Here is a 21,033-nt window from a genome sequence, read left to right as displayed (position 1 = left end):
CGTGCAGACTCGGGCAGGCATCAGTAGGTTGCTTTATATCCATTAACAATTTGAAGGTTTTCTTCATAGTCATAAGAACTAGAGACTTTATTAAAATGAAAACGTAATGTCTAGAGCACTGTTAAATAGGCAGTGTAAAATACAAACCAGAATTGGGTGGCAATTTACGTGGTCACATAATTATATTGTCTAGGGGTTCCTGGCTCTGGGTAAAATATTGGCTGGGTTGTTTTTTAGCCAGCGGTTCATGTCTACCTTCTAGTGCAGGGGTAGGCAACCTATAGGCACACGAGCTGATTTTCAGTGGCACTCACACTGCCCAGGTCCTGGCCACTGGTCCGGGGGGCTCTGCATTTTAATTTAATTTTAAACAAAGCTTCTTAAACATTTTAAAAACCTTATTTACTTTACATACAACAATAGTTTAGTTATATATTATAGAATATAGACTTATAGAAAGAGACCTTCTAAAAATGTTAAAATGTATTACTGGCACACGAAACCTTAAATTAGAGTGAATAAATGAAGACTTGGCACACCACTTCTGAAAGGTTGCCGACCCCTGGTATAGCTACACATGTGCTACATGCTGCCGGTGGGTATTGTAGATATAGCCCAGGGGAAGGGGCTGGTGTCTTAGTTGATTATAAAAGATATTGTGCTTTTGTTTATAAAGCTCTTTAAGAAGTAGATTCCTTTGTGAAGAGTTGGCAAACTGGATGTAGGGCCTACTGAATCCAACTGAAAAAGTCTCCTTACATCTCCAGTACCAAACTGTGTGACTTTTAGGCGTTCCCTTTTTTAAGGACCAGATCCTATAATTGCTCTTCTCTCTGAGCAATCACTTGGATTGCAGTGAGAATCGTGTAGAGATTGGTTGCAGAATCAAGCCATTAGTCACTCGATATAGAACTTAGTGATTTCCTAGGAACGAGAAGTGTCCTTACCTTCCCCTTAAATTCACCCCAAAGACATTGTAGTCCTCATTTTCATTAAACTTGTTTCAACTGACTTAAAGGAACACTGTCCACTTGAAATAGCCTGCAATTCATGTTTTGTAAAAACAAAGTCCAAAAGGAATGCTCCACAATAATATTAAAAAAAAAAAAAAAAAAAAAAACACCCCTGAAAACAGTTACTTTAAACTCCCCTGCAAGTCTGAAACCCAAACTTTGCAGGGCTAAGAACATGAAAGTGAAAATAAACAAAAATGAAATTGACTTATTTTTCATTGTCCAAGACAAGAAAAATCCAAATAGTAAACAGACTATAAATAACAAATAAAATAGATTTTTAAAATCTTTCACTTTTTAATAATAGAGTGACACTAATAACATACATAAATATATTTGATTACACCATGGAGGCCAAGAATTTAAAAATGGCTACCTAAAAGTAGGCTCTTAAGTCCATACTTAGGCAGATAATTAAAGCTGTGAGCCTGCAAAGACTTATGAAGCTGCTCAACTTCACTCATGTGTATAATCTTATTGATGTATTTGAGTCTCTTCAGGATTGGCATTTTATCTAGGTTTATAAGTGTGGACTTGGAGTTTAATTTTTGAAAATCTTGGCTAGGATTTTAAAATTGACTATGCCCGTTAAATCTGTAGAGCCCTGCATGGATACAAATTTATATCTGTGGATATATATCGGTATCCGCGGAACTACAGGGCTCTCCCGGGAACTGCAGAATGTGGGGCTACCGCTCCCAAGAGCCAGCTCCCTACGCCGGCAGCTCCTCTGGCATGGCTGTACTGCCCGCAGCCCTGTCCCTGCCTCCGTCCCTTCCATGTAGCTGTCTGCAGTCTCTTCTCTGGGGGCGTGCACAATGCTTGAACGCAAGAGCACGACCAGAGACAACTGCTGCCGGTAAGCCTGGTGCTCACTCTAGTGAGCAGGATTGGGGGTAGTACAGCCCCAGTGGAGGAGCTGCTGGTGTGGGGTGCCGGCTCCTGGGAGCGGCAGTCTGGCACTGCGGTTCCACAGATACTGACTTATATATGCATCCTCAGATATAAATTTGTATCCATGCGGGGCTCTCTAAATCTGCATAATTTGCTTTAATCTCAATATTTTCTTAAATCACCTAGAGATGTCTTGATATGATAAGGTGATCAAATGTTCTTTATTTTCTTTAAGATGCAAGAATTCCACTTCCAGTATACTGTACTTCAGTAATTTTTTGATCATTCACAAACAGTATAATTCTAAGAATGCATATTAGTGGTCTCCCTCCATTTCACCTCAAAAATGTTAGTAATATTCCGTAGTGAGGTCTAGTACTACTATGACTTCATTACTTTTGCAAAATATATCACAGTACATTTACTACTATAAAAAGTAAATATGCCAAAATAATGTGCAAAGTACATTTTTGGAGGGTATTTTGATTTTTTCCTAGTAGTGTTTGTTTACTTAATTGTTAAATTGCAAAATTGGGTGAGTTGCTGTGATCTTCAAATATGTGTTAGTGAGACTCTAATGTATATTCCAACACAGCAAGTAATATAACCTATAACTAAAACCCTTTTTTTTTTTTTTTTTCAGTTTAAACCGATTTTTTACCAAACCTCCCCCAGGTTTTACAAAAAGTATTATTAGTTTTTTTTTCTGATTTTCACCCTACTTTTTATCATTCAAAAAAAAAATATATATATATATATAAACTTATTCTATTAGGAAAATACAGTACATTGCATGAGATTATTGTATTACGGTAATACAATAGTCTGTGTATATGCAAAGCTGCCTGTTGAAGTAAGGCTATGTATTAGTCTAGAAGATGCACATAATAAACAAATAGGAATGCATGCAAGCTCTGAAGTAACCATCTGAATGTACAGTAAATCCCCACTTAATGTCCTCTCGCTTAACGTTGTTTCAATGTTACGTCCCTTCTCTATTACAAAACATGCTCGGTTTAAGTTGTGCAATGTTCCCCTATAATGTCGTTTGGCCACCTGCTTTGTCCATGGCTGGCAGCCCCCCTATCAGCTCCCCCCCACACACACACACCCTGGTGCCTCCCACCCACTGGCAGACCCTGCGGATCAGCACCTTCCCCCTGCTCCCCCCGCCTCCTGCCTGCGGCAGTCAGCTGTCTTGCGGCGTTCAGGAGGCTAGGGAGAAGAGCGAGGATGCAGCACGCTGCCTCCCTCCTCTGCCTCCTGCCTGCGGCAATCAGCTGTCTTGCGGCGTTCAGGAGACTGGGGGGAGGAGCTATAACTCAGTCATTGAGAACTAGATTTTATTAATAACCTCCAGATAGTCAAACACTTTCTTAATGGGTTTGATTCTCCACTGCCTTGCACCTTGTGTAGTCATTTACTTGTTTTCCAAGTGAGTGTGAAACGCCACCATTCTCATTTAGCAGTGTTTCACGCTGACTTTGCACAAGTTAAAATTAGTGCCCAAGTGGAATTAGTGGAAAGTAGTGGAGAATCAGGCCCTTTGTCTAAGTGTTTGAGTATCTGGAGTCTAACGATTAATACAAGCTAGTTGTAAATGACTTTGAGAGTACCATAGGTCATCCTCAGCCTTCGCCCGTCAACTAACTGACTCAGTACAGGTTGGACAAGGCAAAGATTATAGTGGTCTGTGTGACATTACACTAGGCTACCTTTCGTGTCACATCTGCTTGCGGGCTGAGGGTCTGATGGAGATGCCTTTCATTTGTGGGTGCAGATAAGAGTCCTGTCTTGCACTGTTACCAGTTTGTCAGACCATTGGTCTCTCAATTCCTGGCAGCGCAGCCCAAGGTAATGTATTACAGTTCTAGGACTGTAGTAACTTCTGTTAGAAATAGGGACAGATGGGCTTGAGGTATGGGCTTCTGTCCAAGATTTTCCCCCCCTAAGAACGTGTTTACCTGGAAAGATGATGAACTGTATCTCTCCCACCTCAGTCACTATTGTGTTCTGTGCCGGAGGTGCGTCCCCCATCAGAGTTATGAAGGGCATAGTGGTCTTTTCATCCTTCACACTCTCATCTCACAAGTGTTCACCCTTTGGGTTGCATTTTCTCTGTCTTTTCACAGAAGCCAAGTTGTTACCCAGAAAGTTAGAGCTCTAACCCCTTCAAAATTTCACCTCAGCTGACTGATCATTCTGACAGGGAAGTTTCATAGAATACCAGGGTTGGAAGGGTCCTCAGGAGGTCATCTAGTCCAACCCCCTGCTCAAAGCAGGGCCAATCCCCAGGCAGATTTTTGCCCGAGATCCCTAAATGGCCCCCTCAAGGATTGAACTCACACACCTGGGTTTAGTAGGCCAATGCTCAAACCACTGAGCTATCTCTCCCCCTGCTTTGTTTACCAATCTCATTGTTAGCCTGTCAAGGTTCTCTGAGCAGTGTGGGTAATACCCACCTAACATCAAGGGTCCTTACTGAGGGAGGTGCCCTGTACCCTTACAGTATTGCCTGGGAAACAAAACTGAAGTTTTGTGGCAAGCTTAAATTGACAGTGTCACTTTAAGAAAACAGCAAATAAGTTTTAAAAATGAAGACTACAGTGCTTCCTGGGGAAAAACGTAGCTGCATAATACTTAACTTTGTAGTGTAGACATAGCCTAAGTTGTCTTAAGTTATGTTGATGTACAGCCACCGCTATGATTAAATCACTGTTGCACGTCCATATTCTGCTCCTTGTGTCGGTGGAACGCATCTACAGTGGTAGCTCTTGCATTAACACAGCAGTGCACTGTGGGTAGCTATCCCACTGTGCAACTGACCTCAGGGTGTTTTGGGAAGGGTTTGCAATGCCTTATGGGGGCAGGTTCAGTGTCATATGATGGGATTCTCAATCCCATCATTCCATGGGCATCCTACTGGGGTTCCAGCCGCTTTTCAACAGCGCTGGTAACCTGCGAGCCAGCCATCTGCATCAGACAGCATGGATCCTGCACTGCTCTTCAGTATTGTGCTGTGCGTTATGAACACAAGGCTATAAGAGGAGCTCAGTGGGGGTGCTATTTACCACTACCCTGATCCCAAACCACTCCTTGTAGAAGTGGCAGGTCTGCGGCACTGCACCAGAGGTGACTGTTTGCCTCCCCAGCCTTCTGCTATTCCTGTCACAGCTCTTTGAGTATTACACAGCACTGCTGCATGTCCCATACCCATACCCATTCCCCTCCATGCCCTGAGCAAGTTCCTGAAGCTGGAGCAGAGATGTTCCTGCAAAGCCTCCTTTCCCCACAAACCCAGGAGATCCAGCACCTCCCGTGTACTCCAGGTGGGAGTGTGTTTGCTGTGTGGACCTGGCATACTCAGCTGGGAGCTCTCCACACCAAGCAAACAGGAAGAGCAAGTTCACCTGTGTACCTGGCTGCAGGGCAGTGGAGTTCAAAACAGTGACCAGAGCAGTCACAGTGGGAATTGTGGGATACCTCCTGGAGGTCACTTAAGTCAATGTAAGCAACGCAGTGTTTAAACTGAGGCCTTGTCTACGCTACAGGGGAAATTTGATCTAAGCTACTCAATTTGAGTTACGTGAATAGCGTAACTCAAATGACGTAGCTTAGATCTACCTACCACAGGGTCCACGCTACGTGATGTCAAATGGGAGAGCAATCTGCAGTTGATTTAGCGAATCTTCACTAGACCCGCTAAATTGACTGCCGATGCATCGATCACTGCTCGTCTAAATGTAGACAAGCCCTGACACTGTTTTGCTCTGTTGCCCTTAGCGCTACGCCTCTCATTAAGGTGGTTTGATTATGTCGGCGTAGTCGGAGAATTAAAGCAGCAGGAGGAGCATTGCAGTGTGTACGTCAACCTAACTATGGAGGTGTAAGCTTCCTTATGTCAACAAAACTGTGGCCTTAGTCTGATGTCTTAGCTGCTAGACATGGAGTGCTGCATCTTCCTCTTCACCCCCACAGAATGTGGAGTAGCCTTTGTGATCCCAGAGCACAGGCAGCCTACAGAGATGTGCTGGATTAATAGGTGCAAGAGGCTTATTTTGTGTGGATTAGACCCTTTAGTTCTATTCTGTTTGATTTCTGTAGCTTTTACCCACACCACAGGAGTGTTGTGAGGATTAATATCTATACAGCACTTCGTAAATGTAAAAGCTAAGCATTGGTTTTATCCCATCTTAAGGCCAAGAACTTGCACTCTCCCTGTTTCATTTTAAAAACTGTTAACTCTTGAACACCAAACTTTAACATTTTAAGTGGCCTTAACAATACCTTTATTGTAAAACTATGTTATCTCAACGTAGAAATCAACAAGAAAATGTGCTGGCCTTGTATATCTGCTCTGACGTGGAAAAAAAATCAAAATACTAGGTTTGAATGTGGGGGGAACACTCTAGCTAGCTCTTGTTGATAGAAACTACACAGAAGCACAACACAATAAGGACATGTCTACATGTATGTTGGCAAAACTTTTGTTGCTGAGGGATGTGAAGCCCTCCCCCTCCCCCCCCGAGCAACATAAATTTGGCCATCATAAGCTTTTGTGTGCACAGTGCTATGTCAGCGGGAGTCGCTCTCCCACCGACATAGCTACCGCCATTCATTGAGCTAGTTTTGTGATATAGTGTGGTTACGCGAGTGCTCTTACAGCTATGCTGCTGTAAGCTTGTAAGTGTAGACGTGGCCTAAGTTTCTGCATACAGTATCATCTAGAGAAATACATCTGTAGTTTTAATACTGGTAATGGAGACTACATTATGGGCCAAGGTCCTCAGCTGATATACATCAACGTAGATCCGCTGAGCACCAGAGAGTACACTGATTTACACCAACAGAAGGGTCGTTATATTTTTACCAGAAACTCATGTAGAGACAAATTAACTAAAATATTAGACTTTTATTGAATAATCTGTTTTCCGAGCTATTGAAACATACCGTTTAATATATGCATTTTGAATGTAACTGAAACACTTAATTCATATTTAACAATATTACCTCGTCACTTTCATATCATGCTTTCCATCCAAAGATCTCAAAGTGCTTTACAAAGGAAATGTCATCATCAAAGTGCTCGTATTTAACTTATTTTACCAAGTATCACCACTAATACTCATTTGTATTGAACAATATTTCAGACAAAGGATGACAATACAATTTTTCAGGTCCACATTTCAGGCATTTCACTTTTTTTTTTAGGTTGACAAATGTTGAAGGAACATAGCCACCCTAAATATCACTCCCTTTTTAACATTTTTTTTTTTTTTTTACCTACAATTGTTGCCGGACAACCCCTAAAATTACTATTAAGGGAATAGAAGGGGGAAAAACCTTTGTCTACTTTTTTTTCATTTAGTTTACTTTGTGTGTTTGGAATGTGTAAGTTCAATGTTTACCTGGATATAGTCAGTCACTCCCCGTTTGTGTGATTCTTTCTCCTGTGCTGCTGTGTGAAGTACATCACTTATAACATATTAGAAAACTGTGATTGTTAAACCACAAAAATTGAAAGGCTGACTTAGAGGCAAGTGAAGTATCAGAAATTGCTTTTAGTGACTTCTGAAGTTGCCTAGATTGGAAGATGTCAGTATCAGTTTACCATAGTTCAGTATGTAATTGTTTACATGGTGTTTCAATTACCCTGTGACTACTTTTAAGCATGTGTATGTCTGTGCTGCAGTTAAAAACCTACGGCTGGCCCGTACCTGCTGACTTAGGTTTGCAGGGCTCTGGCAAAGGGGCTGTTTAATTGTGGTGTAGACCTTTGGGCTCAGGCTGGACCCTGGGCTCTATGACCCTGTGAGGTGGGAGGGTCCCAGAGCTTGGACTCAAACGTCTACACCTCAGCTGGCATGGGTGAGGGTGTCTGTTTGCAGTGACACTGTAGACATACCCACACTGTCTTCCTGAGGAATTGGGATTGAGAAAGTTAGAGAACTTGTTGGCAGATTAGGCACAGCAGCCGGCTTGCTACTTTATTCCCAGGCAAATAACTTCTAGATAGTCAAAATGGTGCCAATGTGCATGCAGTGCATACAGTACTGAAAACAACAACAACAAAATCCAAATTAAAATATCACAGTTAAGCGAATCTAAGTGTCTGAAAGTGCGTATGTTTGAAATGTTCCAGGAGGTGGCTTCGTGATTGTGAAATGTACTGTATTCTTTGGGATGAAAGTAAATGTTTTTTTCAATTTGAAAAGCGTGAAAGTCTGTAAACAAGAACATGAGTATTTAAAGATCAGGTCTGTAATTGTTGGTAGCTGATAAGGTACTATAACCTGCTTGTATTAGGTTATAGTACAAGGCAAAAAGGGGTTAAATGGAAAGAAATGGTACAAAAAAAGGGGAAACGAACATGCGAAAAAGAAAACATATGTGAGGAAAGAAGTGAAAGAATTGATGAGGGAGGAGAAAGATTGTCGGGGAGAGTTGGAGAGAGATGCATCTAGTGATGAGTCCAATCACATTGGTCCTTAAATTATATTGCTAACTATAATATACAAGACAAAATAATAAGCATGTATACACGATAAGCATCCCTTATTATACAAGTTACAGTACATTTTTCAGTATATCAACCTTCTCTTTAATTCCAAAGTTGATCTCCCACACACAGTTGCATGGGAGCATATAGAAGTTTACATGGTTGCCAATCTTTCCATGTGATATTGTTAAAAATGATAAGGGCCCTTGTCGAAGGCAGAAGAGTATGTAATACAGCAGAGGAAAAAGGTGCAAAGGTGTTTTCCTGGTGTAACTTGGAGCATCCTGAAGATTGGGAATTAGCGGTACCTCCTTTTTGCTATGTGATGACTAGCTCTGGAATAATTGTGTTATGTGGCAATATAGAGTGGAGGAATGTAAATTCTCTAACTCATCTGGTATAGGTGGCTTGCATATGCTTTGGCGCAAACAATTGGAAGCATGTGGCTTCCCATTTTGAAGTTTATACTGTAATTGGGAGGTAAGGATGTATAATCAGCTGAACTTGAGCTCCAAATGCAACACTGTGGCCAGAAGGGCTAATGCAGTCCTTGGATGTATAAACAAGGGAATATCGATTAGGAGTAAGGAGATTATATTACCTCTCTATTTGGCACTGGTGTGACTACAACAGGAATATTGTGTCCAACTATGGTGAATTCAATTCAAGAAGGATGTTGATAAATTGGACAGGACTCAGAGAAGAGCCACAAGAACGATTGAGGATTGGACAACATGCCTTATAATAAAAGTCTCAAGGAGCCCAATCTATTTAGCTTATCAAAGAGATGTTTAAGGCAGAGATGGGCAAACTACAGACCGTGGGCCACATCCGGTCCCCGGGACCATCCTGCCCGGCCCCTGAGCTCCCAGATGGGGAGGTTAGTCCCTGGCCCCTCCCCTGCTGTTCCCTCTTCCCCGCAGCCTCAGCGCAACGCGCCGCCAGCTCTCTGGGCAGCGTGGCTGACTCCGGCCAGGCTGCACGGCTGCAAGCTCCTGCCGCTCTGATAAAGCGGGGGGTGGATAAGAGGTTCCGGGGGGCAGTCAGGAGACCGGGGGTGGATGGATGGGGGGGACGGGGAGCAGGTGCTGTTGAATAGGCATGGGATTCGGTGGGGGGCTGTCAGGGGGCGGGGGTGTGGATAGGGGTTGGGGCAGTCGGGACAGGGAGCGGGGTGGGGTTGGGTAGGGAGTGTGATTCCGGGATGGTGTGGACAGGGGACAAGGAGCAGGGAGGGTTGGATGGGTCGGGTGTTCTGAGGGGGGGCAGTTAGGGGGTGGAGACCAGGCTGTTTGGGGAGGCACAGCCTTCCCTACCCAGTCAGCCGTACAGTTTTGCAATCCCGATGTGGCCTCGGGCCAAAAAGTTTTCCCACCCCGGTTTAAGGGATGACTTGATCGGTTTGTATGTACCTACATGGGGAGCAGAAATTTGGTAATAAGCTCTTCAGCCTAGCAGAGAAAGGCACTCCATGTGCAAGAAAAATTATTTCATAGATAATTATCTTTGCCATTGGTAAATCCAATAGGATAGTACTGTAATATAAATATAGCAGTGCTCATATGATACAAAGATGATTTTACTGAGATTTACGTTAGAAAACAATATTACTGTTTGAGATTGGGTTTATTCCTTAACATCTAATTGATAATCATAGACTGTCTTTATAGACCTAGATCTAAACCTTTGCTTCATAACTATTAATTCCACTTTTAGGGTCTGCAAAAGAACTAAAATAAGTTTCTTCTTTTAATGTGTGGTAGTATCTATAATACTAATTATCATTTTTGATGAGCTCTCCTTGTGTACTTCTCCAGTCTGTCAAGTTCTCCTCTGTGATAGCCTGATGTTACCAGGCGACTGCAACTTCTGAGTGACCATGCCAACATTTAAAAAAAAAAATCATTTGTAATTAAAAAAAAAAACAAAAACCTGTTGTGAACATTATTGCATCTTTTGCTGCATGGAGAACTTAACATGAAGTGAGACATTTATATACTCAGTTGTCAGAGGTCTGCTCCAGAATTTCAGGTTACTCTATAAATTCAGTTTCTTCTATGCACCATTACTATAGATAGGGAAACATAAGAAAATGACTAAAAATTGATGTAGTCATTTTAGGGGAAGATGGAGGGAAGGGGCGATGGGAGAAATTACCAATGTACAGTTAAATTTCACTTAAACTAGAGATTGTGAATGATATTTCATAACTCAGTGTTGGTGCAGATGTACAGAATGTAGTCATTTAGAAAGGAAATCTTTTTTATATAATGTTATCACAGTGATCCATACCTGGAATTACATAACAAGGACAATCAGATTTCAACCGTCCTTGCAAAGTATTTTAATTGAGAAGATTCCTGAATAAAATATCTGGTTCTGAATTTTTATAATTCTTAAATTAATGTACAGGCTGAAGATTTGAAATTATAAATGTGCTTTTAATTCATCTCTCTGATTTTTTTTTTTTTTTTTTAAATAAAGACTCAACAGGTCCTCACAATGGACTAAGACTTGCTTTTAAAAAAAATTTGGGGGGGGAGGGGTGACAGAGAGAGAAAGGATAAACTTGTGGGTGCTGGCATTGGCACAGACTTCCTGTGTGACATTCGGCAAGTCACTCTTACCTTCATTTTACAGATGGGGAACAAAGGTAACATTATTTCCTTACTTCACCAGGGCAGTGAGGATTAATTAATTAATGTATACGAGGTGCTCAGGAGTGCCTAGAAAAATCTATAAATAGACAAACAGTAAATGCAGTGTGTACTAATGACCTGCAGACACTCCTGCCGAGTACAAAAGAATCAAAACATATGCACATAAATCTTTGTTCTTGATTCTAAGTATTTAAAAGGCTGATGTCTTCCTGCTGTAAACAGCATCTACTCAGAGCAGAGACTTTGGCAAATGTAAGCAGATATCAATTTAATGGTGGATTATTTTTTAAAGTATGGCATATTTTTCATATTCCAGTTTGAGCGCTAACATTTTTACTTTTCAGCCTATAGATCAGGCGCAGGCAAACTAAGGCCCGCGGGCCACATCTGGGCCACCTGAGCTCCCGGACTGGGAGCCTAGTCCCTGGCCCCTCCCCTGCTGACCCCCCTGCCACGCCGCCACGCGGGCCGCACTCTGGCCCACCACTCCTGCTGGGCAGCGTGGGGAGCGCAGCTGGCTCTGGCTGGGTGTCGCGGCTGCGAGCTCCTGCTGCTGGTAAGGGTGCGGAAGCGGAGGGTCTTGGGGCAGTCAGGGAGGAGGGGGCAGTTCGATGAGGCGGAGGTTCTGGGGGGCGGTCAGGGGATGGGGAACAGGGAGGGTTGGGAGTGAGAGTTCCGGAGGGCCTGTTGGGGGCGGGGATGTGGATAGGGGTTGGGAGGGCAGTCAGGGGACAGAGAGCAGGGGGGGTTTGATAAGGGGGTGGGATCCCAGGGGATAGTTACGGGCGGATGGTCCCGGGAGCGGATGGTCAAGGGACGAGGATCAGAGGGCGGTTGGATAGGGGGTGGGAGTCTCAGGGGGCGGGGGTGTGGATAGGGGTCATGGCAGTCGGGACAGAGGGCAGTTGGATATGGGGTGGGAGTCCCGGGGGGCTGTCAGAGGGCGGGGATGTGGATAGGGGTCAGGACAGTCAGGGGACAAGGAGCCGGGGGGTGGGGGGGGGAGGTTGGATGTGTTGGAGGTTCTGAGGGGGGCAATTGGTGCGGGAAGTAGGTGGGGGCGGATAGAGACAGGGACCAGGCTGTTTGAGGAGGCACAGCCTTCCCTACCCAGCCCTCCATACAGTTGTGCAACCCTGATGTGGCCCTCAGGCCAAAAAGTTTGCCCACCCCTGCTATAGATCTCCTATTCAACTCACGTGCCCCTCCACTGAATAAAGTCTCCAAACAGCCTATAATGTTCCTTTAACATAAGAACCAAGGGGCAAGATCCCTGTTAATATGCATCCATTAGCATAATTACAGAAATGGCTCCTCCAGGCAAATTGAACAACTTTTAAAATTCCCAGAGATATCAGCTACTCAGTAGAAAGAAAACCATCCTTTGTTGGACTGTACCTCTTGGACCTCTCTTGTTGATGGCGGCTTATCTGATTCAGTGCTTATCCAGAGAAGAGAGCCTTTGGTAACTCACCAGATATTACGGCTAGGTGACTGTACTTGCTGTGTGGCCAGGACATTAGTCTTGTTTGGGTATTTTTACACTTGTGGGGCAGGAGGGAAAAGGGGGTTTGTGAGCTGGGACTCTTGAGAAACAAGAGTGCTAACATTTGGATGTAAAATTTTAAGCAGCTTGGCTGTGTAGAACTGATGTCTTATTTCAGAAACTGCCCTCCTCCCTGTCGCAAGGACCTTCATTCTCCCCCCCTCATTGTCCCCAAAATAGATTAGGTAGGTTCATGGAATGTTTTCTTTCTGGAAGCCATAGCTTTAAACATGTAGTATCTGTAGTATTGATTAGCCCTTGAATGATAGTCTTCAAAACACTTTACATTTAATACTCACAACACTCCTCAGTTTTTTTTTTTCCTGAAGGGGAAGTAGAGCCAGAGAGGTTGAGAGATTTGTCCTGGATCAGAGGGAGTCCGAACAGGATTTCAGCTCCTCACTCCCTTGGCGCAGTCCATTTTAGTAGGCCCTTGTCTCTCTCAGAACACTCCAGAATCTTCAAGTTTTCTTTTGAACTTCTAATTATTTTTTTTTATTTTCTGCTATTTTCATTGTGGAAAACCCACCTAGTGTAAATACAAGCCTTCAGTGGGATGCCAGAGACGACGTTCTTGAAGTTGATGTTTCAGAGACAAACTGCACAAATTTCTGACTCTTTCTGACTGTTTTGAACTCAATTTAGAGCCTGAAAAATCCAGTTGTACTCTTTCCTTCTCAGGGTACGTCTGCACTGCATCTGGGAGGTGTGATTCGCAGCATGGGTAAGCAGACTTAGGCTAGCTCAGCTCAAGCTAGAATGCTAGAAGTGGTGGTGCGGACCTTGCAGCAATGCAAGGTGGGGCAGGGCCTGGGGCAAAGCAGAGAGTTAAGCACCCCCTGGGCCCTCAGGAAGCTGGTGCCTATAGCTCAGGTGACTAGCTCAAGCCACCGCCCGTGCTGCAGTGTCAACACTGCTATTTTTAGTGTCTTAGCTTGAGCTGAACTAGTGCACGTCTGTCTATCTGTGCTGGGAATCACAACGACCTACTGCAGTGGTAGATATACCACCATAGGTCACAGAGATACTGCTGGCCAGATTATGGCCTACATCTCTGCAGATTCACTGAATGCTACTGGTCTGGTCTTTACTTCTTACCTGTGAAATGAGCAAATTGGACTTGAAGCCAATAGGATGAGGTAATCTTGGAACCATAACGGTCCAGTTCTTTCAGAGTTATGTTTCTGTATGTCATTGCCCTTTACATCCCATCAGAATGGTTACGGAACAAAATCCCACTAACTCTTTCAGTACATTTTCTGTACTGATGAATCCAGACACAGTTCTCAGTTTTAGAATTTCTTATTAATTTGCATATTTATTTATTTATATCAATAGTTTCCTATTTGTGAGCTCTTCTCTAATTAATTGTTACAGAGTAGCTGCTTATGTGCTTTGCTCAGGTCTCTAATTGGGGTAGAGAACCTGTGTGTGTGGTGGGGGGTCTATCTTCCATCAATGAGAAACCCAGAGTGCTCTTCCTAGTTTACTTACAGGGGCTGGCTTTATCTGTCTTAGTATCAGCCTCTGGCTAGTAGGTGTCTAATTACACCTCTACACCGATATAACACGAATTCGGATATAACGCAGTAAAGCAGCGTCCCGGGGGGGCGGGGCTGTGCACTCCAGTGGATCAAAGCACGTTCGATATAATGTGGTTTCACCTATAACGTGGTAAGATTTTTTGACTCACAAGGACAGCGTTATATCGAGGTAAAGGTGTAGTTTAAAAACCCTTCTCTCCTCCCCATGATTGCTGGGAAGAAGCTGCTTTTCTTATTCCCCCAACGGGGATGAGGGGATAAATGCAGTTCCTCTTACCCATGTTGCTGTACTCAGCCTCCTATCGGCTGCTGATCTTGGGTCACATATAATATAAGACATTTTACTAGCTCCAGTTCCTTTCTCAGCTACAAGTGCCTTTCTCTCCTGCATATTTCCTTTCATACTGTTCTGCAGCTGAATGGGGAGCAATTCATGTTTTTGGCTGCCAAGTTCTGTACAGCTCAGTGTAAGACACTTCTTGATGGTGAGAACAAATCACTGAATAGTGGGACAGTTGTGTGGGGGATGAACCTGATCTCACATGCAGGTAGGGATGTTGGAGGACATAGGATCAGCTGAGAGGGGCCAGGTTGACCATAAGGAAGAAGGACTGAGGAGCAGGCATGACCAGAAACCTGTCTGGAGCATTAGGGTTGGTGGAGGGAGACTGGAGAGAAGTTTGAGAGAAGCTAGGAGAGCCTAAGGCAGCCTCTCACTTCACTCTGCCTCTGACCCTTCTATCACCTGCCTTTCAGCCCCTGTCATCTCCCTGTAGCCCGTACTTGCTATCCTGCCACACCCTCCCCCACACCTCTGCAATGTTCTCTGCACAGCTGACTTCCACCATCCCCTATATTGTGTTCTCCTGGGGTCCAGCAGAGGAAGCATTGAATGTGAAGAGACACAGTCTAGCTGCCTTTGATTAGTGCACTTCAGCATCCCCCCTCTCACCACTCCTTCCTTCCTCTCCCCCCCCCCCCCCCCAAAAAAAAAAAGCATCTGGAAAAAGGAACTGCTAGGGAATTCCTGTTGTCTGTCTGAAGCACTGCTGGGTGAGGGAATCCAATTCATGAGTGTGTGACGGGTAGAACTGTCTGAAATTTTTCAAGACTGAAATTTTGGCAAGCAGCAGCAGCCAACCCCCTTCCTCTCCCCCCCCCCCCCCCCAAAAACCACCACCACAACTTTTGCACAAATGTACTGCTTTTTAACCAGCTCTAGTATGTGTCTCCTGTGAGCTGGCATGACACTTGACAACCTGGAGGGGGAGAAGTAATTTTGATGTAATATGTAACGTTTACCAATAATCTCAAATAAAGAGGTGTTTTGGTGTTTTTTTGACCTGAGACGGTCTTTGAGTCTAGAAATGAAAACTGTATCTTTTACTGCATCTTGTGTACAGCACCTGAGAAAGTGCATACACACAACAAAGTCCTTACTGAGAATGTGAATGTACTGTTTCTTTTTCATTTCTAGAAACAAATAAACTTGCCTTTAGGAAAGTGAACCGTTCTCACAATTTATAAAGATAAGTAGGATTCAGCCCTTTATTTAGTGTTATGCAGACTCCATACCAAAGGGGTATATGTGCCTAGTTATTTTCCCTTATGAAAAGCATGTGGGATTCACTCTGCACATTCCTTCCCAATCCATCTTGCTCATTGTGTAGTCTGAGGGTCTTATTATTTTTTTTTTCAAAATCAATTGGTTAGAATAATGGCATGAATAAGATGCCAAACTGTGAATTAGTTTCAAGCATATGGGATTAACGGATAATTGGTTTAAAAAATAATAGCCCAGAGTTCAGACTTTCAGAGATAAGGAGACAGATAGGCTTAGTTTACCATAATGTACCATTCCACTGGCATTAGTACACTACTTCGCATTGTGAAAAGTGTTTGTGTAAATATTTAATTGTTCATCTTGGGGGGGGGAAAAATAGCTCACTACTGGAAGCTCAAGTCTGTTAAATTCAGACAGGGCGTCTATTCTGGGCTTAGCTGTGGACCTTTCCTGGCAGTGATCAAGAAGTCATTTACAACTCTTGTTCTGCTCAGTTGAAACCAGAAGGAGCCAATTCATAGAAGAGGTTAACTGCCCTTCAGGGACAGGTGTAAGAGGCTTTGTCAGACTGATTTCTCTAACCCTGAATCCTACATGCCAACCAGCTGTTTTTAACCTCTTGCCTTCTTCTGTCACTCCTCCTCGGGAGAGTGTGTGTGAGGTAATCATTAGAGCTCTCATTCAGTTCACATTTTGTGGGCTTTAGTTATGCTAGTTTTAAAAGGCAATATGATTTCTGTGTACCTTCTAAGGTATTGGGATGAGTCTGTTAGGTCTGTCGGATATTCGGCTGTCCTGCTCTCTTACTGCACCCTATTTCCAAAACATGAGCCATCTAGTTCAGCTGTTCTGCAGTCTTGTGGTTCTCTTTTTGGGCCCTGTATCAAAGGACACATTTGAATTAAACAAGAGTGAGTTTGGTTGGTTGGTTGTACTATCATTAAACACCTCTAGCACCACACCTTCGAGCTGCTAAAACTTTCCAGTCCCCACCTTCTCCCAGAACCAGATGCCTTAATATAACCCTAATACAGCCCCCACCAAAAAACCCTGATCAACAGTTGTTTGCTTAAGTGCAAAATCTGCCTTGCAAACCCTTAATAGCAAAACAATAACCAGTAAAGGGAACCGTCACTAACCCAGCTTAACTGCTGCTCTCCTGCACATTACACTAATCCATTTCACAGGTAGTTCTTTGCACCTCCACAAGAAGCTCCTTTGTACATACAAAGAAATACAATACGGACAAAATCCCCTCTAATCTGCGCCATAATGCAAACCCTCAACTCTCACCTCAGCAGTGTTGAGACATGAACTACGTGCAGATGTGCATTGGCTAAAGACAATAGTTTATAAATGGGAAAACACGAGTTCATAGTGAAGTTTTTGTGTTCGGTCGAGTTCAAGGAATTTTGTGTATTGTTTCTCTGTGTCCAAGGGAGATTGTTGTGGAGTAACTCAGTGCAACCTTAAGTATGGAATTGCTATTGTGTCTCCATAATTGTGGCCTTTAATTTTTTTTTAAATATAAGAGCTTTCGAAAACTTCGCCATAAACTTAATAAAAAAGCTGTTTACCTGCATAGCTGTGGAGTTGTTGGTAGCTGTGACATCACAGCATGGTGCATTTTGGGGAGAGAAAAGTGGAGTTTAGAAGTTATGTGCTGAGTGCCCGCTCTTCCTGTTTGTTCTGGGCACTAAGAGTACATCTACACGGGAATAAAAGACCTGTGGCACAGCCACACCTGGCCGAGGTCAACTGACTTGGGCTCGCTGGGCTCAGCCTGTGAGGCTGTAAAATTGCCATGTAGACGTTCGAGCTTAGGCCCGAATGTTTACACAGTAATTTTACAGCCCAAGCCCTGTGAGCCTGAGTCAACTGATCTGGGCCAACCGTGTTTATTAAATTGCTGTGTAGATGTACCCTCAGTTAACAATCCTACTTCTAGGTCAGTTGTCATGCAATATTTTTATATGGCCTCATTTTAAAAGTTGGTTTCTTACTATAGCTCCAGTGAATACTTTTCTACAGCAGGGAAGTGAAAAACTTGGCATTTGCCTTGTAGCTGACTACCTTCCTCATCAAGCCACCTCAGTTTCTCTCTGCCACTTGAAAACAAATTGATAATTTATGTAGGGCATTTTCCTGATTTACAGAATCCTATTATAAGAGCATTTTGACAATGTGTGCCTCAAGAATTCATGAAATCTCTCTGCAGCCTGCCCAGTTCTGGCTGTGGTCTTCACTGAAAATTTTATTTATATATTTTATATATATATATATATATTTCCTTCTTTCCTATCTGTAAAATTCCAGTGGAGAGAAGACACAAGTAGTTTTACCCCAGTGTAGTTAGTCAAAGTCAACCCTAAGCCCCTCCCACCTGGGGTCTACCTCAGTATAGCTAGTCAAGGTAAAAACTAGTGTCTTTTCTCAACTAACTCAATGTGGACTCCTAGTGATTGCAATATAAAAATGCACCTATTCTTTCGATGAAGACATAGCCTTACTTCCTTCCCTATTCTATTTACAGTTTTGTGATGCCTTTGGGTGTGGCACCACTGAAAGTCCTGAGATTTTGGAGGTAGTCCAAAACCTCTTTGTTCTCTCCTTCAGTGTCATTCATGATGCTTTGCCAGCCTTTCCTCTGACCCTTTCTCTTACTTTTGCTCTCCCCCAATCCCATTATCCTGTAGATAATACCAGCCTTGACTCTTTTCATTTCCTTTCCCACACCTTCTCCTGTGCAGTTATCCATGCTGACACCATGCCCAAAATGCCGTCCCAGAGCTTATTTCATAGTCCATCACATTGTCCTAATTTAAAATCCCTCCTATAAACACTCGCTTATGTAGTATTTCCTGCAAAAAAGGGGAAAAGCAAGTGAATCCTATCAGAGCCTCAATGGTGCACACATAACTGCATTATAGTATTGCACTAACCCTTCTTCCCCTCCTCCACAGCCTTTTTTATTTTGTCTCCACTTGTGGGTCACTGTGGAAAGCCTTAAATCAGGGGTTCTCATAACAAATTTTTTGGTGGCCTCATTGCTGGTGGCTACGCTGACAATTTTCCCTAAAATACTTAATTAACTTTAGGAAAAACAAATAAATATGCACATACATATTTGCAAATCGTTGTAATTCATTGAATCTTTTTGCTGACTCAGAAAAAATAATATACAGTTGTGTCTATTGTTTACTGGACCTAAACAGAATAGAAACACAAATAAGGTGCTCAGCAGGTTCTTGTCTTTTTTGTTGTTGCTTTTTTTAAAAGGACTTGCTACCTAGTAAGTCTGCTGCTCTGAAAAGTGAGCCTGGGGACAAATTAAGCCTTGGATGGGGAGGTCAATAAGGGGAATGTGGGGGCTAGAGGGGATGCATAATGGGCCGGCAGAGGCAGTGGGGGCCAGGGGCGATGTGGGGGTGAGCCTCACAGCCGGGGTTTGTAGCCCTGTGGCCAGAGCCTGCTGCCTGCCACCCCAGGGCTGGAGCCCGATTCTACATCCCCAGGAAGGTGGGGAACTTACTAACTGCCTGCTCTTCCAGCATTTGTCTCTCCAGTGGGTGGCATGGTCCACCCCTGCTGGTGGCCTGGGGAGAGACCACTACTTTGCTGCTCCTCACACCTCTGCCCAGGAGGCTGTGGCCACAAGAAAAGCCCCTGGTGGCCGTGTGTGGCCACAATGGCTGCATGGGAGAAACGCTGTGTTTAAAGCTTTGTAAATGGTGTTGTAAGCTTTGTCTTCTATATATCTCTGTAAAGCACCCGTCACACACTTGGGTGCTGTAAACAAACAAATAAGAGCCCTAAGGAATTACATACAAACCTGAAGCTACGTTGTTATACTTGAGTGTCCTTTATTTGGCAGACTGGTTCATTAACCACCACTCCAGGACTAAAGCAGCCTACAGACAATTGTGGTCACTGCAGAAACTTTTTGTATTCCGCAGCATATGCTAATACCATAACTGAACAAGACTTTTCTCCCCACCCTAAGAATGAAGGAATTTGTGTACTTACCCTGAGGCTTGTTGTGCAAGGACTTCTGGAGAGACTTAGACTTTATTAGTTTCTGTGTCTTGCTTATTAGGCAACTTGCCCTTCATGTTCAGCTTTCCCAAAACACCTAAAATTGCCTAGTGCCTAGTTCAATCTTCTTAATAATTGGGGGATTTCTCTTTTCTCAGTTCATCTCACACTCCCTTTCCTAGTCAAAAGTATTAAGAAAATACAAGGGACCTGACACTCTTAATATAAGCACTAAAAAGGTTCAGAAAAACAATTTCAATAGTGAATAGTTTCACCAGACTGATATTCCATATCTCTGTATCTCACTATAGAAATAGAAAAGCTGACATGTGTTTGTTTGCATTGCATTGTATTGTGGTTTATATCCAAAAAGAGATGCTCACTCGCGCGCGCTCTCTCTCTCTCTCTCTCTCTCATTTATATATCTGTGTGTGTATATATGTATGTATATAAATAAAAAGAGGGTTAAGGTTGCCAAGGAAAGCATTCAGAAATGCCACTTGTGATGAATCAGTCTTCTCCCCATGATACAGTCTTTAAGTGATCATGTCCTGTTTTTAATGCAAGATCCTTTCCTCATCCAGTGCCCTGGTTGGATAGTGCTGTAAATAAGGCAGCTAACTGTTCAATCTTTGTCTTTGATGTTCAGCAATGGTTAACTGTCTCATACACTGCACACCACCCAACCCTTCAGGCTGGGGTCCATAGGACCTCTTTCTTGCTCACTGCACATTGTACAGTTTCTTTAATGAATAAAGCATTATATCATATCCACTTTGACAAATCATAATTCAGTGACTGCTGATATGGTTTACTCTATTCTATGATGTGTGTGGTATTGGTATATAGAAGGGAAGTATATTAGCTGATCATCTTTTCATATAACCACAGATATATCTATTTGGAGTATCTCACAATATGATATACTGCATGCTCTCTGTTTATTTGACACGCACGATTCAAAACTTTCCCTTTAATAGCACAGGAGAGCCTCGTCTAACGTCATCAGTTTTGTTTGACTCATACAAAGGGTTCTGATCACTTGGCATGTATAAAGTGACCTGTTTTTAGAATAAATAAGTTTTTAGTATAGATTTAATGAAGTCTAATTTTGTTAGTTTTAAATTTCTTATTATTCGGATGACATAAAAATTGAGAAATAAGTAATGGTTTGTTGTTAAATGGCACTATAATGTTCTCTCTCTCTCTCTCTCTCTCTTTTTTTTTTTTAGCTGTATGGGGCAACTTTATCAACATGAGGTAATACATTATTTTGTA

General features: G+C 43.0%; 1 protein-coding gene across 1 annotated transcript in view; it reads left to right on the top strand.

Moving 5' to 3' along the window:
- Positions 1–21,033, top strand: part of UXS1 (UDP-glucuronate decarboxylase 1) — a 98,034-nt gene that overhangs the window by 2,233 nt on the left and 74,768 nt on the right. The window contains exon 2 of the mRNA XM_054010455.1: positions 20,988–21,015. Within this exon, the coding sequence (XP_053866430.1) occupies positions 20,988–21,015 (28 nt within the window). The remainder of the gene's footprint in view (positions 1–20,987; positions 21,016–21,033) is intronic.

The sequence above is a fragment of the Malaclemys terrapin genome, chromosome 1 (assembly GCF_027887155.1).
Source record: "Malaclemys terrapin pileata isolate rMalTer1 chromosome 1, rMalTer1.hap1, whole genome shotgun sequence".
NCBI lineage: Eukaryota > Metazoa > Chordata > Testudines > Emydidae > Malaclemys > Malaclemys terrapin.
Note: the sequence above shows the minus strand (reverse complement) of the source record. Positions and strands in the feature narration are given on the sequence as shown.